This window comes from Eleutherodactylus coqui, chromosome 2, assembly GCF_035609145.1.
Source record: "Eleutherodactylus coqui strain aEleCoq1 chromosome 2, aEleCoq1.hap1, whole genome shotgun sequence".
Taxonomy (NCBI): domain Eukaryota; kingdom Metazoa; phylum Chordata; class Amphibia; order Anura; family Eleutherodactylidae; genus Eleutherodactylus; species Eleutherodactylus coqui.
In genome coordinates, this window is record NC_089838.1 from 207,080,488 (window position 1) to 207,095,294 (window position 14,807).

The window sequence follows — 14,807 nt, forward strand, 5'->3', positions numbered from 1 at the left end:
ATAAGGACATTGCTAGTCACTATATGCAACAGGGTGGGCATTCAGATACTGCACTGCAGCTGGCTGAAGCAAGGCAGCATGGTAAGTGTGGGAGAGGAAGTCCTGACTAGTACAGTACTGGCAGAATGGCTGGCTTAGGACACCCCCACGTGTCAGTGGATTACAGACAGTAGGAAAAACCTGCATGGACTACTGTAGAGCTCAAACTGGGTGCAAAAGGCAGCAGCCAATGAAGCCTCAGGCTTTTACATTTTTTTTTTTAAACCTCTGGTACACTTTGAATGGTAGTCGGAGTTCCTAGACCCACATTGTAGCCTTCCCACTTGCATCTATGACACGTCTAGTGTTTTTGCTAAAACATAAGTTAGTATAACTATATAGAGAGACTTCATGACTGGACATAAACTGAGCTGGCTAAGTGGGATCAACATGATGACTACCCTCATATTAGTTATGGTTGTAACCAAGAGAAAACAAACGCACAACACACCTCATGTCAGGCTGCAGGAAGTCACATCATACACCTCACAATGGGATTGCATGCAGTATTTCTCATATCACTTCTTTCAAGTTTGCCACTATGTTTGCACTCATTGAGGACGGCTTCACATGGATATATTTGCGTGCGCAATAAACAGTGAATAGAATTCATTGATTTCAATGGGTCCGTTGACGTACGTGCAAAAAGGTAGAACATGTTCTGTCTTTCTGCATATATGTACACAAAAGATTCCCATAGAAGTCAATAAGGGTGCGCAAGTGCACATATAATATGCAAGAAGATGAGGGAAACACAGCATAAGGCTGGATTCAGACGACCGTATATCGGCTGGGTTTTCACGCCAAGCCGATATACGTTGTCTCTCTGCAGGGAGGGAGGGGGGGGGGGGGGGGGCGCCTGGGAGAGCCAGGAGCAGTGCTTTGAGCTCCCACCCCTTGTCTCCTCTCCACCCCTCTGCACTATTTACAATGGGGAGAGGCGGAGCGGGGGCAGGGCTAATTCTTGAAACTTAGCCCCGCCCCATCCCACCTCCTTTCATTGCAAATAGTGCAGAGGGATGGAGAGGCGGCAGAGAGGGGGTGGGAGCTCAGAGCACTGCTCCTGGCTCTTCCATCCCCCCCCTGCAGACAAGGACACCGTATATCGGCTCTGCGTGAAAACCGAGCCGATATACGCTCGTCTGAATCCACCCTAAGGCTGCCTTTACACTGGGAATGAAAGTGTGATTTTTATGAAATGCAGAATTATTAAACCAATGCTTTTCAATAATTTCCATCACATTTGTGACGTTTCCACTCAAGGGATTGTGTGAGAAAAAAAAACCAAAACCACATGTCCTATCTTTTGGCGTTTTTTTTTAATCTCCATTTTCCTATGCAGACTCCTTTATTGCATCGCAAGGCACGAACTTGTGATTTTCGTGCAATGCGTTTTTACCATTAGAAAGTCCTATTGACTAGCATGCTAAGAAGTCGCAGCAAAATTGCACGTAAAAGCTATGCAAGAAAATTGCAAATGGCAGCGATGTTATTGCGAGAAAAAGCAGCGCTGATGCTCAAAAATCACCGGAAAAAAAACAAACTTGATTTTTTTGCGGCGATATTGCAATCACCAGTGTGCAGGATCCCTAATTTTGCCGGAGGGAGAACAAACCTCCCCCCCCCCCCCCCAAAAAAAAACCTCACACACACCTGGAACTAATTAGACATTTCAATCAGTGCTTTTATTTGCCGCACGCAAATGAACATGCTTTAAGGGCAGAAAAAGAACTGTACACTACTCTTGTACGCATGCAAACAAGCCTTGTTCATAGCACAAAAATGTTGCGCTAAGCCATGTGCAATTGCGCTGATGTCCGTGTGAAACTGGCCCAACAGTGAAGATGGGAATACTTACTCCTTTGATAAGCCCAGTGCGGATTTCTGGTCCCTTGGTGTCTAATGCAACAGCCACTGGTCTATACAGGATGGGATTAGAAGCAAAGCTCTCTGTGGCCTCACGCACATTTTTGATGGTATCTGCATGGTACTGTTGAGAAATGGAGAAGAAATTCATATTAATCAACATTTTTAATTGAAGTCATTTGGTAGACATGAATACAAATATTTTAGCAAAACAGACATCAAGTGGAGTGTACTTAACAGAGCTTTTGTTAGTACTTGGTAGACAAATTAACACTGGAATTTGATAAGGATGAATAAAAAATAGGCACACCTGACGGAACAAATAAACCTCAGATTGTGGCTGCCAGATGGCCTTAAGCTCCTTGCTTGCACGAGCGAGTTACCCAGTGACGTCATCAGCAGCTCCTTAGCTCTCGTGCAGCCTGTTTGGACAGGCAGATTCATACTTTACTCGTTCAATAAGCATTAGTCAGTATTGTTCAGGACTGCACATAAGTGAGTGTGAAGCACTGAACAATCAGCGTTTAAACTCAACAAGCCCACAATGAGTTTTAAGGCTGCATAAACTGGACATGTGAGAAGCGAACAATTCTCCTTCAGTCTGATTATAGTTTACTTTTGCTCACTTTAACCAATTTTTTTTATGGAACGATAAATGTTCCACATAAGAGCACCCTTATGCATTGCATGAGCAAACACCCAACCCCTAGGGCTCATTCACATGGGGGTATGTAGCCCCCGTATTACGCACATGTAAACCTCAGTAAACAGCAAATACGCATGCAACGTGCCCATTTGCTACTCATGTTAAATCCCCATAGCTTATATTGGCGCACAATACATACAAAAATAGGACATGTTGCATTTTTCACGTGCATAAAACTTGCATGAAGAAAGCACAGGTATAAAATAAAGTAACGGCTTACACACACAGTAAACAATATGTTAAGTTTTTAGAAAAAAAAAAAGTTATAGTAAGAACTATGCTCCCCAAATATTCTATTTTTATAGCAAACAGCTGCAAAGACCAGATTGAATTTCTTCAGTGACCTTCTACTGTACTGGCTGAGTGTGGGTTATTGCTATACACAAGCCTAACCTCATGTGATCCGTGGGAAAAGTTCATACGAGCGACGTTCATTCCAGATTTTATCATTTCTTTTAGAGTTTCCACTGAGCGAGATGCTGGGCCTAGAGGAAGAATAAAGTGAAAACCCATAAGCACAGAACATGCTTTAGTTACATTACTCAATAGGTTTCCATCCATATTGTATACAACACAGTCATCTTATAATCTTTATATCGGTAACATATTCTGTAGCACTTTACACATCAGAGGGAACACAGGCAAAACACATTATATATAGTTTTTGACCAATAAGCAGTTTGAATAGGAGCGAGGGTCCTGCTCGTAAGAGCTTACAATCTAGCAGGTACAAGTACTTGTTCTGTAAAATGGGCCAGGGATCTTTTAGATACATGGAGTATACATAAAGCTTAATCAGTCAGTCACCAACCAGCATCTGTGTATACACAGGTGTAAAGTGCATTAAGGTGTCGGGGATACAATGGGATAAAGGAGGTCAGGTTCTGAGGAGGAATGTAGACGATGGGTAGATGAAGGGGAATGAGATTAGGGAAAGTGAAATCTATTCCTAAAGAGATGGTCATTTTATGGTACACCTAAACTGATTGCCAGGGACAGTGTATTCCAGTGAACCTCGAGAAAAACTGAACTGGAATGGGAGGTTTGGATTAAGGAGGAACTTTGTGAAAGGCCATTAGCAGAATCGAGACCACAGATGAGGGAGTAGCAGCACTGAATAGCTGTATGGATGAAAATGAGGAGTTTAGATTGTGGTCTCTATTGGACAGACAGCTATTGTAGTGACTGGCATAGGGTAGAGGCATCAGTGTAGCGGCTGGACAGTCTATTAAGCTGCATTTAGGAGAGAATGGAGAGGCGATGGTTTAAAGAGGGAAGACCGATCAAGCTGAGAGTGGACCAGCAACAAAGTTTCTGAAGTATCCACAGTAATAAATGGAGCAAGTGACATGAGCATGCAAGTGAAATAAAGATTGGAGTCTAATATGACCTCAAAACAGCAGGCATGGAATATGAGACATAGCATAGGGTCTGGATGGGGACAGTAGGAGGAGAGGACAGGACGGAAATAATAAAAGTACCCCCTCCTGGTTATTTCTTTTTTTACATTTGATTATGTATTTTCTCTTTTTTTTGCCTAATTTGAAACAAATAGATTTATATGAAGATAATGGGAGGCTTGAAAGTGATGAGCAAACCTTAATAAGGAAATAGTACAAGAGATCAAAGTTTAATATAATATTTTACTTCCCAAAGGGACAATGCAAGTTATGTCTGCAAATGCAAAGTTCTTGAAGAATATCATTGTATTTTTCCAAGATATATTTTATTTCTGTATTATTTGTCAGAGATAAAAGAAGAAAACCAGGAAAGCCGTATCCTGAAGGCCAATAGAGTGGAGCATACTGAGGAGGAATTGGTGATCTATGCTGCGGTTTCTATAAAATGTACTGTAAAACCAGATTGCAAGGCACATAGAAGACATATTAGAAAAATGTCTTTGATAAGAGTAGACAAGAGATTCCAAGAGTTTGAAGTTGAAGGAGATTACAGACAAGTCAAGAATATCACTTTCAAGTCATGGGGATATGACCACATGTTTAAAAGAGAACAGAAGATATTATAGTGAGGTGACTAATTACAGACAGAGAAAGAGTGGATGAGGCCACAAATGAAGGTACTAGGGCAAGAAGAGAAGAGCCTGGAGACTACTTCTGTTGGGTCAAATGCTGAGAGTGAACTCACGGAGGTGCGGAAGGAAAGGGGATCTAAGCTACTTAGGAACTGGGATACTTCCTGCTGAAGGTTATCAATTTTATCTTTGAAATAAAGATCATCCTGCACATTATATAATTAGATTGGTCAAAAAGTGAACATTCTGTTTACAAATCCAAACCTTACCAATAGTGCAGATAATGCCAGTATTGCGTGCTACTATGGGCTCAGAGTCAATGTCCAGACGGCACATGTGCTCCAAGAAGGTGTCTGCCATTGCAGCATGCAGCTGCTGTGTCTGGATAAAGGCACTACCGGCCTCGGATGCATGGCTTTTAGACATGGTGACCTGCAAAATAAAAAAAAGGTTAAGGTTTGCTTCACTGACAAAGTAAATTCTGATCTTTGGTTATCTACACAGAGCAGCAGTAGAGAAAGACTGGGTAGATTACAAACCAGCACATTGTATTGCGGTAGAAGGCATTTAGCGCTATATTTATATCACATGTAGTACACTTCAGGCAATGCATCTTTGCTGTAGTCGTTCTAAAGTTTGTTCCATTTTAAGCTAGTCTCATTTGCCATCAGACAGGTTACGCTGTCTGCACATACAGCATATCTCGGCTGATTGCAAAATGCCACCTGATCTAGTCAGCCAAGGCAGTGACAAGTCCAGGTGCTGGCTGGCCATTAATGGAGAACCACTGCATACACAGAAACCCTAGACCATATTACACTGGCCAATTACCATCACAATAACTTATAAATGAAAAAATCTTAAAGGGCTTGTCCAGTTGTAAACCATTGAAGGCCAGTCCTCAGGATAGGTCTTCAATAGTAGAACACCAGGGACCCCTGTTAATCAGCTGTTTGCTGGGCCATTGTGTTCCTGCACTGAGCAGATTTCTGCAGGAAGCACATGGCTCCATTCTTACCGTAGTGGTCAGATTCGGTATCATAGGCAAAGTTCCCATTCACTTCAATGCCTGCAATACCAAGCCTGACCACTAAAGTAAGAACGGAGCTGTCCACTTCCTGCAGAAATCAGCTCTTCGCAAGAGCACACCAGCCTAGCTTACAGGCTGAATTAGATGGACATTGTCTTCTTTCAGCCTAACATACTATGTAGCTGATCGATAGGGGTCCTAGGCAGTAAACCCCCACAAATGTACTATTGATGGCCAATCCTGCAGATAGGCAAGCAATAGTTTACAACTGATCATTTAATGATAGTTTTCCACTGTCAATGAAGTAGAAGGTAGATGTCAACTATTGTGTTGCTGTAAAAATCATAGTCATCTGCAGCAGGATCAGCGTTTGTCAATTCTGCTTGTATGACTTATACAAAACCTCACGAAAGTGATTTTAAGACAATACTCTTCTCACCTGGGTATCAGATCCTTAGCATTGTACAACTCTTCAAACCCCTACTCCGTGGTTTTATAAGCTGCTGTACAAACCCATCTTTACACAGCAGACCTTACTACATTTCCGAAAACTGTCAGTTTTGCAATACTGGAAGATTACCATCTACTATGCTAGAAGAGACTCTGGAGATGACCAATACTGTAATATACAAAGTGCTCTAGTCACAGCTGGCATTTCATGAAGAGTATTTCAGTAACAAGTGAAATACAGATCGCAAAAGTAAGTCAAAGGAATAGTTATCTACACTAATTAGAATGATTAGACTCCATATCCATGTATTCTGCGATATCTGGAGGATATAATGTACATCAGATCTATACAGCTAGTGGTGCTGAGGATGTAGTATATGGCCAGGTAACTTATTGCCCAAAGGATACAGGAAATTCATCCCAAAACCCAACTGGCTTCTCTCCATGGTAAGACATGGTCCATTTGGCTTGATCAGTCTGATCTCCCCTTGCCCGATGTAACCAGCAGTAGGGCCTTATCCCTAATGCACTAGAAGTCCCAGGTTGGTGAATCATATTGGATCTCTCAGTCTTAAGCCTTGTACGCTATGGTTTCAGTATATCTTCTGGTTTTATTGCTGCTCATATACAGACTCTGAATGACTCAATTAGTTGCAGGAAAAATTGTCACAAAATCTACAATTTACTATAACTTCTGCATATGTATAAAGCTCTGTTCACACTTCCATGTGCAGTTTCCATCCATGGGGTTGTGTCAAATACTTGATTTTCATAATGTAGCACAGCATACTGCACTATTTTTTCGAGTCAAATGATGGAACAGTCAATGAGTTCCATCAGGGCCTGTTGGCATCTATCATTTTGACGGATTTAGTAACCGTCATTTTTATCATCAGTTTGTTTCATAAGGATACGTTCACAGAGGAACTACTGCAGCAGAAAAATCCACAACAAAATCAAACTACACATTTGATGTGGATTTTGACTCTGTCTCAGCCTGCAACGCCGCTGCTCCTCTAATCTCAGAATACTGAGGTCTCACTCGGGAACCACTCCTAAACGCTGCGGTCAGATGACGCTGACGTGAGCGCATCACCTGACCAGCAGCAGGGTCTCAGGAGCCGCTCCTGGGTGAGGGCTCAGTATTCCGAGGCGAGAGAAGCGACGTTGCGGGCTGAAACAAAATCCGCAGAAACACATCAGATTTTTCAGCTGTGCAAAATCCACAGAATTTCTGCTATGTGTGAATGTACCCTAACAGACGTACCTTGTTGTAGAGGCCGGTGGGCGAGATGGGTCTGAGAGTGTACAGTATTTCTTTCTACAATGTGTAACACTAAAAATTTCATTAAAATTACATTAAAAATGGAAGGATTTGAAGTAAATTAGAATTAGTATAAAAGCATTGTAACATCTCCATGTTTAACTCCTTAAGGATGTGCCCCCCCCCCCCCCCAGTGGAGTGAAATGGGGAAAAAAAACATGAAATTCCGCAATCTTTGGGAGGGTCTTATTTCTACAGCATACACAGTGCAACATAAATGACATGACAACTTTATTCTATGGGTCAGGATGATTACAATTATACTAAAAAGTGTTTTTTCTGTACTATTAATTTTTTCCAAAGATGTTTTTTTTACATTTTCTGCCGCCATCTTCTGACAGCCATTACTTTTTTTTTTTAATACAACATAGTTCTGCAAAGGCTCATTTTTTTGCAAGACGTCTTGTAGCTTTTATTCCTACCATTTTGGAGTACATGCAACTTTTTGATCGCTTTTACTACATTTTTTTATTGTCTGGAAAAAGCACAATTCTGTTGTTTTTTGGGGGTTTTCCCTGACTACGTTCACCATGGATAAATAATGCTCAACTTTGATAGATCGGACTTTTAGAAATGCAGCGATACCAAATATGTTTTGGGGTTTTATTATAAATATAGCTAGAGGTTTTATTTAACTTCTTACCTTTTTTTTTTAAATAATTATATTATAACTTCTTTAAACTAATTTTCTTTTTTTTTAAAGTCCCCATAGTGGACAAGAACATGCGATGGTTAAATCGCTCCTGCAGTATGATGTAATACCATAGCATTAAATTATACTGCGATCTGATAGGCAATCTATCCAGCCACACCACAGGCATGGCTTAATAGTCAATCTGCAACAGCCCTGGGGGCTTTCAGAAAGCCTCCAGCTGCCATGGCATCATGTGATCTCATCACAGGGGGTTAGTGCGGTACCACCGAACATTGATCAGGGTATTGAAATGCCACTGGCGGGTATCCGGTGTAGGAAACAGTTGGCACCCGCACTGTATGGAACGGGATAGACCCCCTAATCCTCCCCCATACATACCCTGAACCTGCAGGATGCAACTATGTCCTATAGCATTGAAGGGGTTAAATAAACTATAAAATGGACAAGGATAAAACACTGATCATCTCGTATGAGTAGGAAAAAAATATATATATGTTGTACAGCATTTTGGTGCTGAATTCAGTGACGGCATATTCTGCAACACTCTGGTGGAATAGTCTGTCTTGTGTGAGAAGTCCCTCCAAGTATATTTACACGGGTGAGAGCTGCAGTTCCCTGCACAGAATCAGTAGTGTTACCGCACAAGTCATGAGGATGTCATTTTTACCTATTCTAAGCCTGACATACACTGCAGATAGTCAGCCTCTTCATGTACGTCTCCATCCCTTTACCACAGGTTTTCAATCAACTATCTAATAAAAACTAATTGCCCCAAGTGCACACAATGATGCCTTCATACAGGGCACACTGCTAGCAAACACCACCTACACGCAAGCTGGAAAATGATTAATTTCATCAGACCAGATTACTCACTACTTCTGGGAAAAACCAAAGCAGATGAGAGCTGAAACCAGTGACAGTCTTGCCATACCGGCCTCCTTGGCTCCATCAGTCTGTGGCTATTGTAATCCGCCCTGTAAGTGCAGGTCTTCATAGGAGAATCATTGCATCACACACACTAACTTCATTCTCCTACATCCTCCAGCACAGCGGGGGTTACCTGATACAATGCCTGCTGCCTCCTCTGCTCAGGGACTGACACTGGCTTGTTCTGGCAGCATCTTGTAGGACATGACAGCAGACCCCTCCCTCCGCCTGGAAACCCCAGACCGTACGTGCAGCAGCACACGACCACGTCACATGGACAGTCAGAGCGGACCCCACAGTTCTAGAGAGTTACCTCTTTATTCATCACCCTCCATAGTGTCAGCCCTCACAAAGCCTTAACACCTCAATGGGGTTTCTTCATGTTACATAAGCCCAAATCACATCATGAGGACCTACTAAACACCACAGAATAGACATACCAAGTCTGAACATAACAGTACCATAGTGGTGGAAGCTGCAGCAGGGCATTGCCCATGTAAGATTAAAATTATGTAGCTAAAACCTGCACAGAATCTAGAGGAAAAGATACATCTGGTGAATTCCGCTGCCAGTCATCCCAGTACAAGTGCTGCACTGCAGGGGACGCCCCGGCCACCTTATATAACAGCGGGCTTTCTAAAGGATATTACTCAGCTATTCCGGTATATTGCTGCATCCAGGAAGTCCCTGACTAAGGAATGAGGTGGTCAAGAATGTAGCTGCAAGATAGTAACACATAAGAAATTGTATATGAATCATGATGAATAGCCCACTGGTTAACCCCATAGCAATAAGAGATGGCAAACCTCTTCGGTATTAGAATGGGGCATCCTTTCTCCTGCTAGAATCTATTCTCAGGTCAAGCGTCACATGAGGGGGGGGGGGGGGGGGGACACAGAGGACTTGTGTGAGCAAATCGTAGGTCAGACATTAGCATGCTGACCTTCAGCTGCACATCCCCTTAATCATCAAAGCCTCTCCTACAGGGCATAATGCAGCATAGATACACCCAAGGCCAGGCTCAAGCAAATATATTGTTACAGCATACTCCACACACGGAATAGCTTGGACCGATCTCCCATAGACTGCATGTTGCCACTCACACGAAAAAAACCAACAAAACACAAACTAACAAGTATTACCACATTTGTAGTGACCCAAGTTATAAAATTAATCCGTTATTTATCCCACACGGTGAGTTATTTCATATGGTGTATTGTTTAGATATTCTGTCTATTTAGTAAACAGACAAAGTAAATAAATAAGGGCTAGTTGACACTCAGGGGGAGCGCTGTGCACTGAGGCACCATCATATAGTAGCAATCACACTAAGCTACTCTGTATCATTATATTAGAGAACGTTTATATATCAATGGATACATGTCAGTGATGATGGGCAGGGTCTACATGCTACAGCTCTGGGTATATAGACATCATACAGGCTCTGAGCAGCTATTAGTCACTGGCCTGAACAAGGAAGTCACTAGCTAGTCACTGCAGATATGACCTTGAGAAGTTAGGGCACCCCCCTGAAGGAGGCTTTATTTAGACCCACCACACACATCCACCTCTCAAAATGCCACTGCCTTGTCTGCACAGCTGTGCTGGAGTGTGACCCAAGATAGCAGGACTGCTTGTACCGTTACATAATGTCCAGAGTCCAGGGGAAGACTTGCAACGTTCCTTATAACCCTACGGCTTGTTAGCAGTGCGTTACCCTCGGCAGCAGATTATTGTATTCAGTGTGATTTTTGTTTTTTTGGGCCATAAAGAAGAAATATATAGGAACTACCTTGACTGTAAGCTCTTGTGAACAGTGTTCTTCCTCCTGCAGATTACACAGGGACGATATAACTAAGGTTAGAACTAACCCAAAAGTTGTACAAGTCAGAATACAGTGAGCCTTTCCATGGTGTATCCTAACTACAAGTTCCACCCCATCCGCAGTGGGACTGGTAAGATCACCCAGTTATTAAAGGGCTGTGCCCACCAACATGCATATAGTGGGGTCTCAGACAGAAAAAAAATATATTAAAAAACCAGCTCATAAAGGCTAAACTGCAGCCACATCGGAGACAGAGATACAAGAGCTGATTTTAATTACATTGTGCCAATGCATTGCAGAGGAATAAATGCAAGATGGAAAAGTCTTAATATGTATCTACAAGAGGCAACACATACAAGTTACTCATTAAAAAGTAACTCATTATGCAAAATACAAGTGTTGCACACATCAGCCAATCAGATTACGCCTTTCATTTTTCTAGTGCAGTTTAGAAGCCGTTCGATGACCTTTGATTGGTCACCCCCAATTATGCAGGTAATTGGTTTACCAGTCTAGCAAGCCGAGGCCTGACTAAGGGCACACACTTCCCTGCATCTCCATAGCAACGCGTGATGCAGCAGTTTATAGAGGGAGCAGCCATCTTAGGCTCCTCCTAACCCCCCACAGTATGCACTTACTGATTTAATGCAGCATATCCTAGACCTATGCATCGGACTGCTCATATGCATGACAGTAACGGCCGCTTGTGTAATAGCGCCCTTTTCACAGCACTTCTGCAAGCGCGACTCATTGGCATTATAGCAGGCTGGTATATTAGTCCGGCTCTAGAGTGGGCGATAGGCAGCCTCTCACCTGGGTACCGAAAGACAAGACAGTTACACCTCGCTCCGCTCTCTTCTAGCTCCGTCGTTCGTATGACAAGCAGCCGGCAGCTTCTCAGAGGCAAGGTGATCCCTGCAGAGCCGAAGCACAGTCCACACCTGCCGCACGGATCCTTGCGCCTTGATTAACTCACGCCATTTCCATTCTGTTCATTCTGCAGAGAAATCTCAGTAGGCCATTTCTTTATTCGTTCTTCTAATACGGGACTTGTTTGTGTGAAGCTGTTAGATAATAAGGCATAAAGGGAGTGGGACTATTTTTCTAAGCGGAAGGTTCTTTTTAAGACATGTAGAAAAAAAAGATGACGCATTTTCTTTACTAACCAATCGGAGTGCAGTAAGGTAGCATCAGCCGAGTGCGTGCTCGAAGAAGCGAACTGCGCATGCGCAAAACACTTCTCCGCATCATTCCGAGCTGTGTGAGGACGAAGTGGCGCTGTGTGATTAGTGGGGCACGTCAGGCGCGCACGTGCTGCGCTGTCTGTCCGGCAGCTGCCCTACATATAGGGGTGCTGCACAGAGGAACCACGACAGCTTGTTCCTTGGGGAGGGGCGGCAATAGATTGTGACATGCTGGGCCTCATTTAACCCTTTAACTTCCTTCTCGTTTTTACATGCTCGCTTTGCATGAGCTGTAACTGTGATTTTTCATCGACGTAGTTGTACAAGGGATTGTTTTTTGCCGAACAAGCTGTATTTTTTATATCACTATTTAAAGTACCATGTAATGAATTGAAAAACTTTTTAAAAAATTACGTGGGGTGAAATTAAAAAAACGCCCAATTGCATCACAGTTTTAGGGGTTTCGTTTTTACGGTGTTGATGGTGCAGCCAAGATAACGTGTTACCTTTATTGGGCCAGTCCAACTGCGGCGATACACAATTTGGGGCCTTTTCACACTAGCATTCTGCTTTGCGTTTAGCTATTCCATCATGGGGACAGTAAAATGGAAAGAAAACGTTTGTTTCCCAGCCCATAGGGATGAATTAAACGGATGTTCTTCAGTTTCGATCCGTTTATGTATCTTCCATCTCCATTCCGTTTTTGGCACTGCAACAAAAGACCCGATTGCTGCGCTTTTGTTTGCAGTTAAAAAAATGGAACCAAAATAGATTGTAATGGATCCGTTTTTTTAAATACTGTTGTCAATGGAAAACGAAAGCAAACAGAAAGCTATCCATTTGCTTCGGATTTTATTTTCATTTAGCTTCTCCCACAATGTGGAACAGTGAGACAGAAACAAAAACCGCTATTGTGAACTTAGCCTAATGGAGTTATTTTATGTATTATCACTTTAAGGCCGCTTCCACACGGGCAAGTTTACCGCAGTGCGACAAATCGCATGTATGTAGAGCCCATGCTTTCCTGTAGGTTCTTCCGCACGAGTGATGTTTTGTAGCCTACAAAGTCGCGGCATACTCTATACAGCCACGATTTGCAGTTTTTGTAGCTCATGTTTCCCTATAGAACCTTCCTATGAGTTGCATTGCATCGCACAAAAACACAGTTTTCGTGTGGTGCCATGCAACTACTACAGTGGGAAATCCTAGTGTAAAAGCACTTAAAATAAGCCTTAACTGCATCAAAAAAACACATACATCACCTTAGAAGCGCTGTCAGCTCCGGCGCGTCTTCTCCACAGTCCCCGGGAGTTGTCTTCAGGAATTTGTCCCTGCTCAGGGATTTGTAAATCCCCGCCTCCAAGAAGCGCTGCCTGTGATTGGCTGAGTGCCACGGCGCTCAGTCAATCAGAGCCAACGCTGGATGGACCAATCACAGCCATTCATGGAAGGGGTAGGGCTTATACTTTAAGCCCCCCCCTCAAAAATCCTCGCACATGGTGCAAACAAAGTTGCGCAACTTTGTATCAAAACAAAATCGTGTTAGTCACACGAGAAAAAACAGTGATATCGCACGGACCACCGGTGCGATATCACAATTTTCTCGCTTCTATATCGTGTCGCACATGTGAAAGCGGCCTTAAAAAATAAAAACAAAGAAATTATTTCTGTTGCCATAACTTTGTTATTTTTATGTCAATAGGGTTGTGTGGGTGTTTGTTTTCTGCTGGGATGCTTGTAGATTTTATTGATACCATTTTGGGGTGCATATAACTTTTTTTTTGTAGGAAATTAATAACAAGGATGCCTTTTTACAACGTTCACCATGTAGGATAAATAATGATATATTTTAATAGTTTCGACCTTTACGGACATAGCAAATGCAAATTATTTGTTTTTCAGTTTTTTATGAGGAATTGGAAAAGGTTCTTTTTTATCTTAATTTAAAAAAAAAATGTAACTTATTTTTAGATGTTTCTAGTCCCTTTCGAGGACTTGAACTTGTAATAGTTTGAGCACTTCTATACTATACTGCAATACTTCAGTATTGCAATATATTGTATTTTTAAAGATAGTCTATTTAGTCCTACTACAGTGAGAGCTTAATAGACTGGAATACAAGGCAGCCCTGAGAGGCTTCACTAGGCTCCAGGCTGCCATGTGAACCCATTGGTCCCCTGCGGTTGTGTGGTGGGGGGCAATAGTGCAACATTGTCAGCAGCATCTAAGCAGTTAACAGCTGCACTCAGAGCTAACTCCAATCACGACTGTTACAGGCAAGTGTCAGCTGTCAAAAAGAGCCAGCTCCCACAGGGTATGGTGCAGACTTGACATCTCTTTCTAACATGTACCCTAGCAGCTCTTCCCTGCAGCCCTAGGAGCTCCTCTACTAATCAGTGACAGGCTCTGCCCACCTGTTACACAACAGGGGAGCTGTGTAGAGCCATGAGGAAGGAAGAGCTGCACAAAGGAGAGGGTTTCCACTGAGGATTGGGTAAAAGCTGTCTTTGAGAGGAAGGGAAAGTGGTGTTATATCGCAACTTAAGGGCTGCTGCACACTGGCAAGAGCGATATTGGGATGTGATTGACGCCCCATTATCGCTCTCCCAATCCTTCTGAAGCCCTGGATGCGAAATGTTTTCGCAGGGAAACAGCCTCCCATCCCAGCAGGGCTAAAGGAATCTCTTGCTGTGGCTGTCACAACCACAGCAGGAGATAGTGATCTTCTCCCATTGATTTCATGGGGCCAGCGGCAGCAGTGCCAGCCAT

General features: G+C 42.8%; 1 protein-coding gene across 3 annotated transcripts in view; it reads right to left on the minus strand.

Moving 5' to 3' along the window:
* Positions 1–11,819, minus strand: part of PKM (pyruvate kinase M1/2) — a 28,858-nt gene extending 17,039 nt beyond the window's left edge. Inside the window, exons 1-4 of one of the 3 annotated variants that reach the window (XM_066592337.1) lie at positions 11,668–11,819; positions 4,913–5,075; positions 3,005–3,096; positions 1,898–2,029 (exon numbers count right to left, since the gene is read on the minus strand). In XM_066592337.1, coding sequence (XP_066448434.1) covers positions 1,898–2,029; positions 3,005–3,096; positions 4,913–5,069 — 381 coding nt within the window. In that variant the 5' untranslated portion in view covers positions 5,070–5,075; positions 11,668–11,819. Of the gene's footprint in view, positions 1–1,897; positions 2,030–3,004; positions 3,097–4,912; positions 5,076–9,162; positions 9,185–11,667 lie in introns of those variants that run through there. The other 2 variants (XM_066592336.1, XM_066592339.1) reach the window with 2 other exon arrangements.
* Between the last annotated feature and the right edge of the window lie 2,988 nt (positions 11,820–14,807).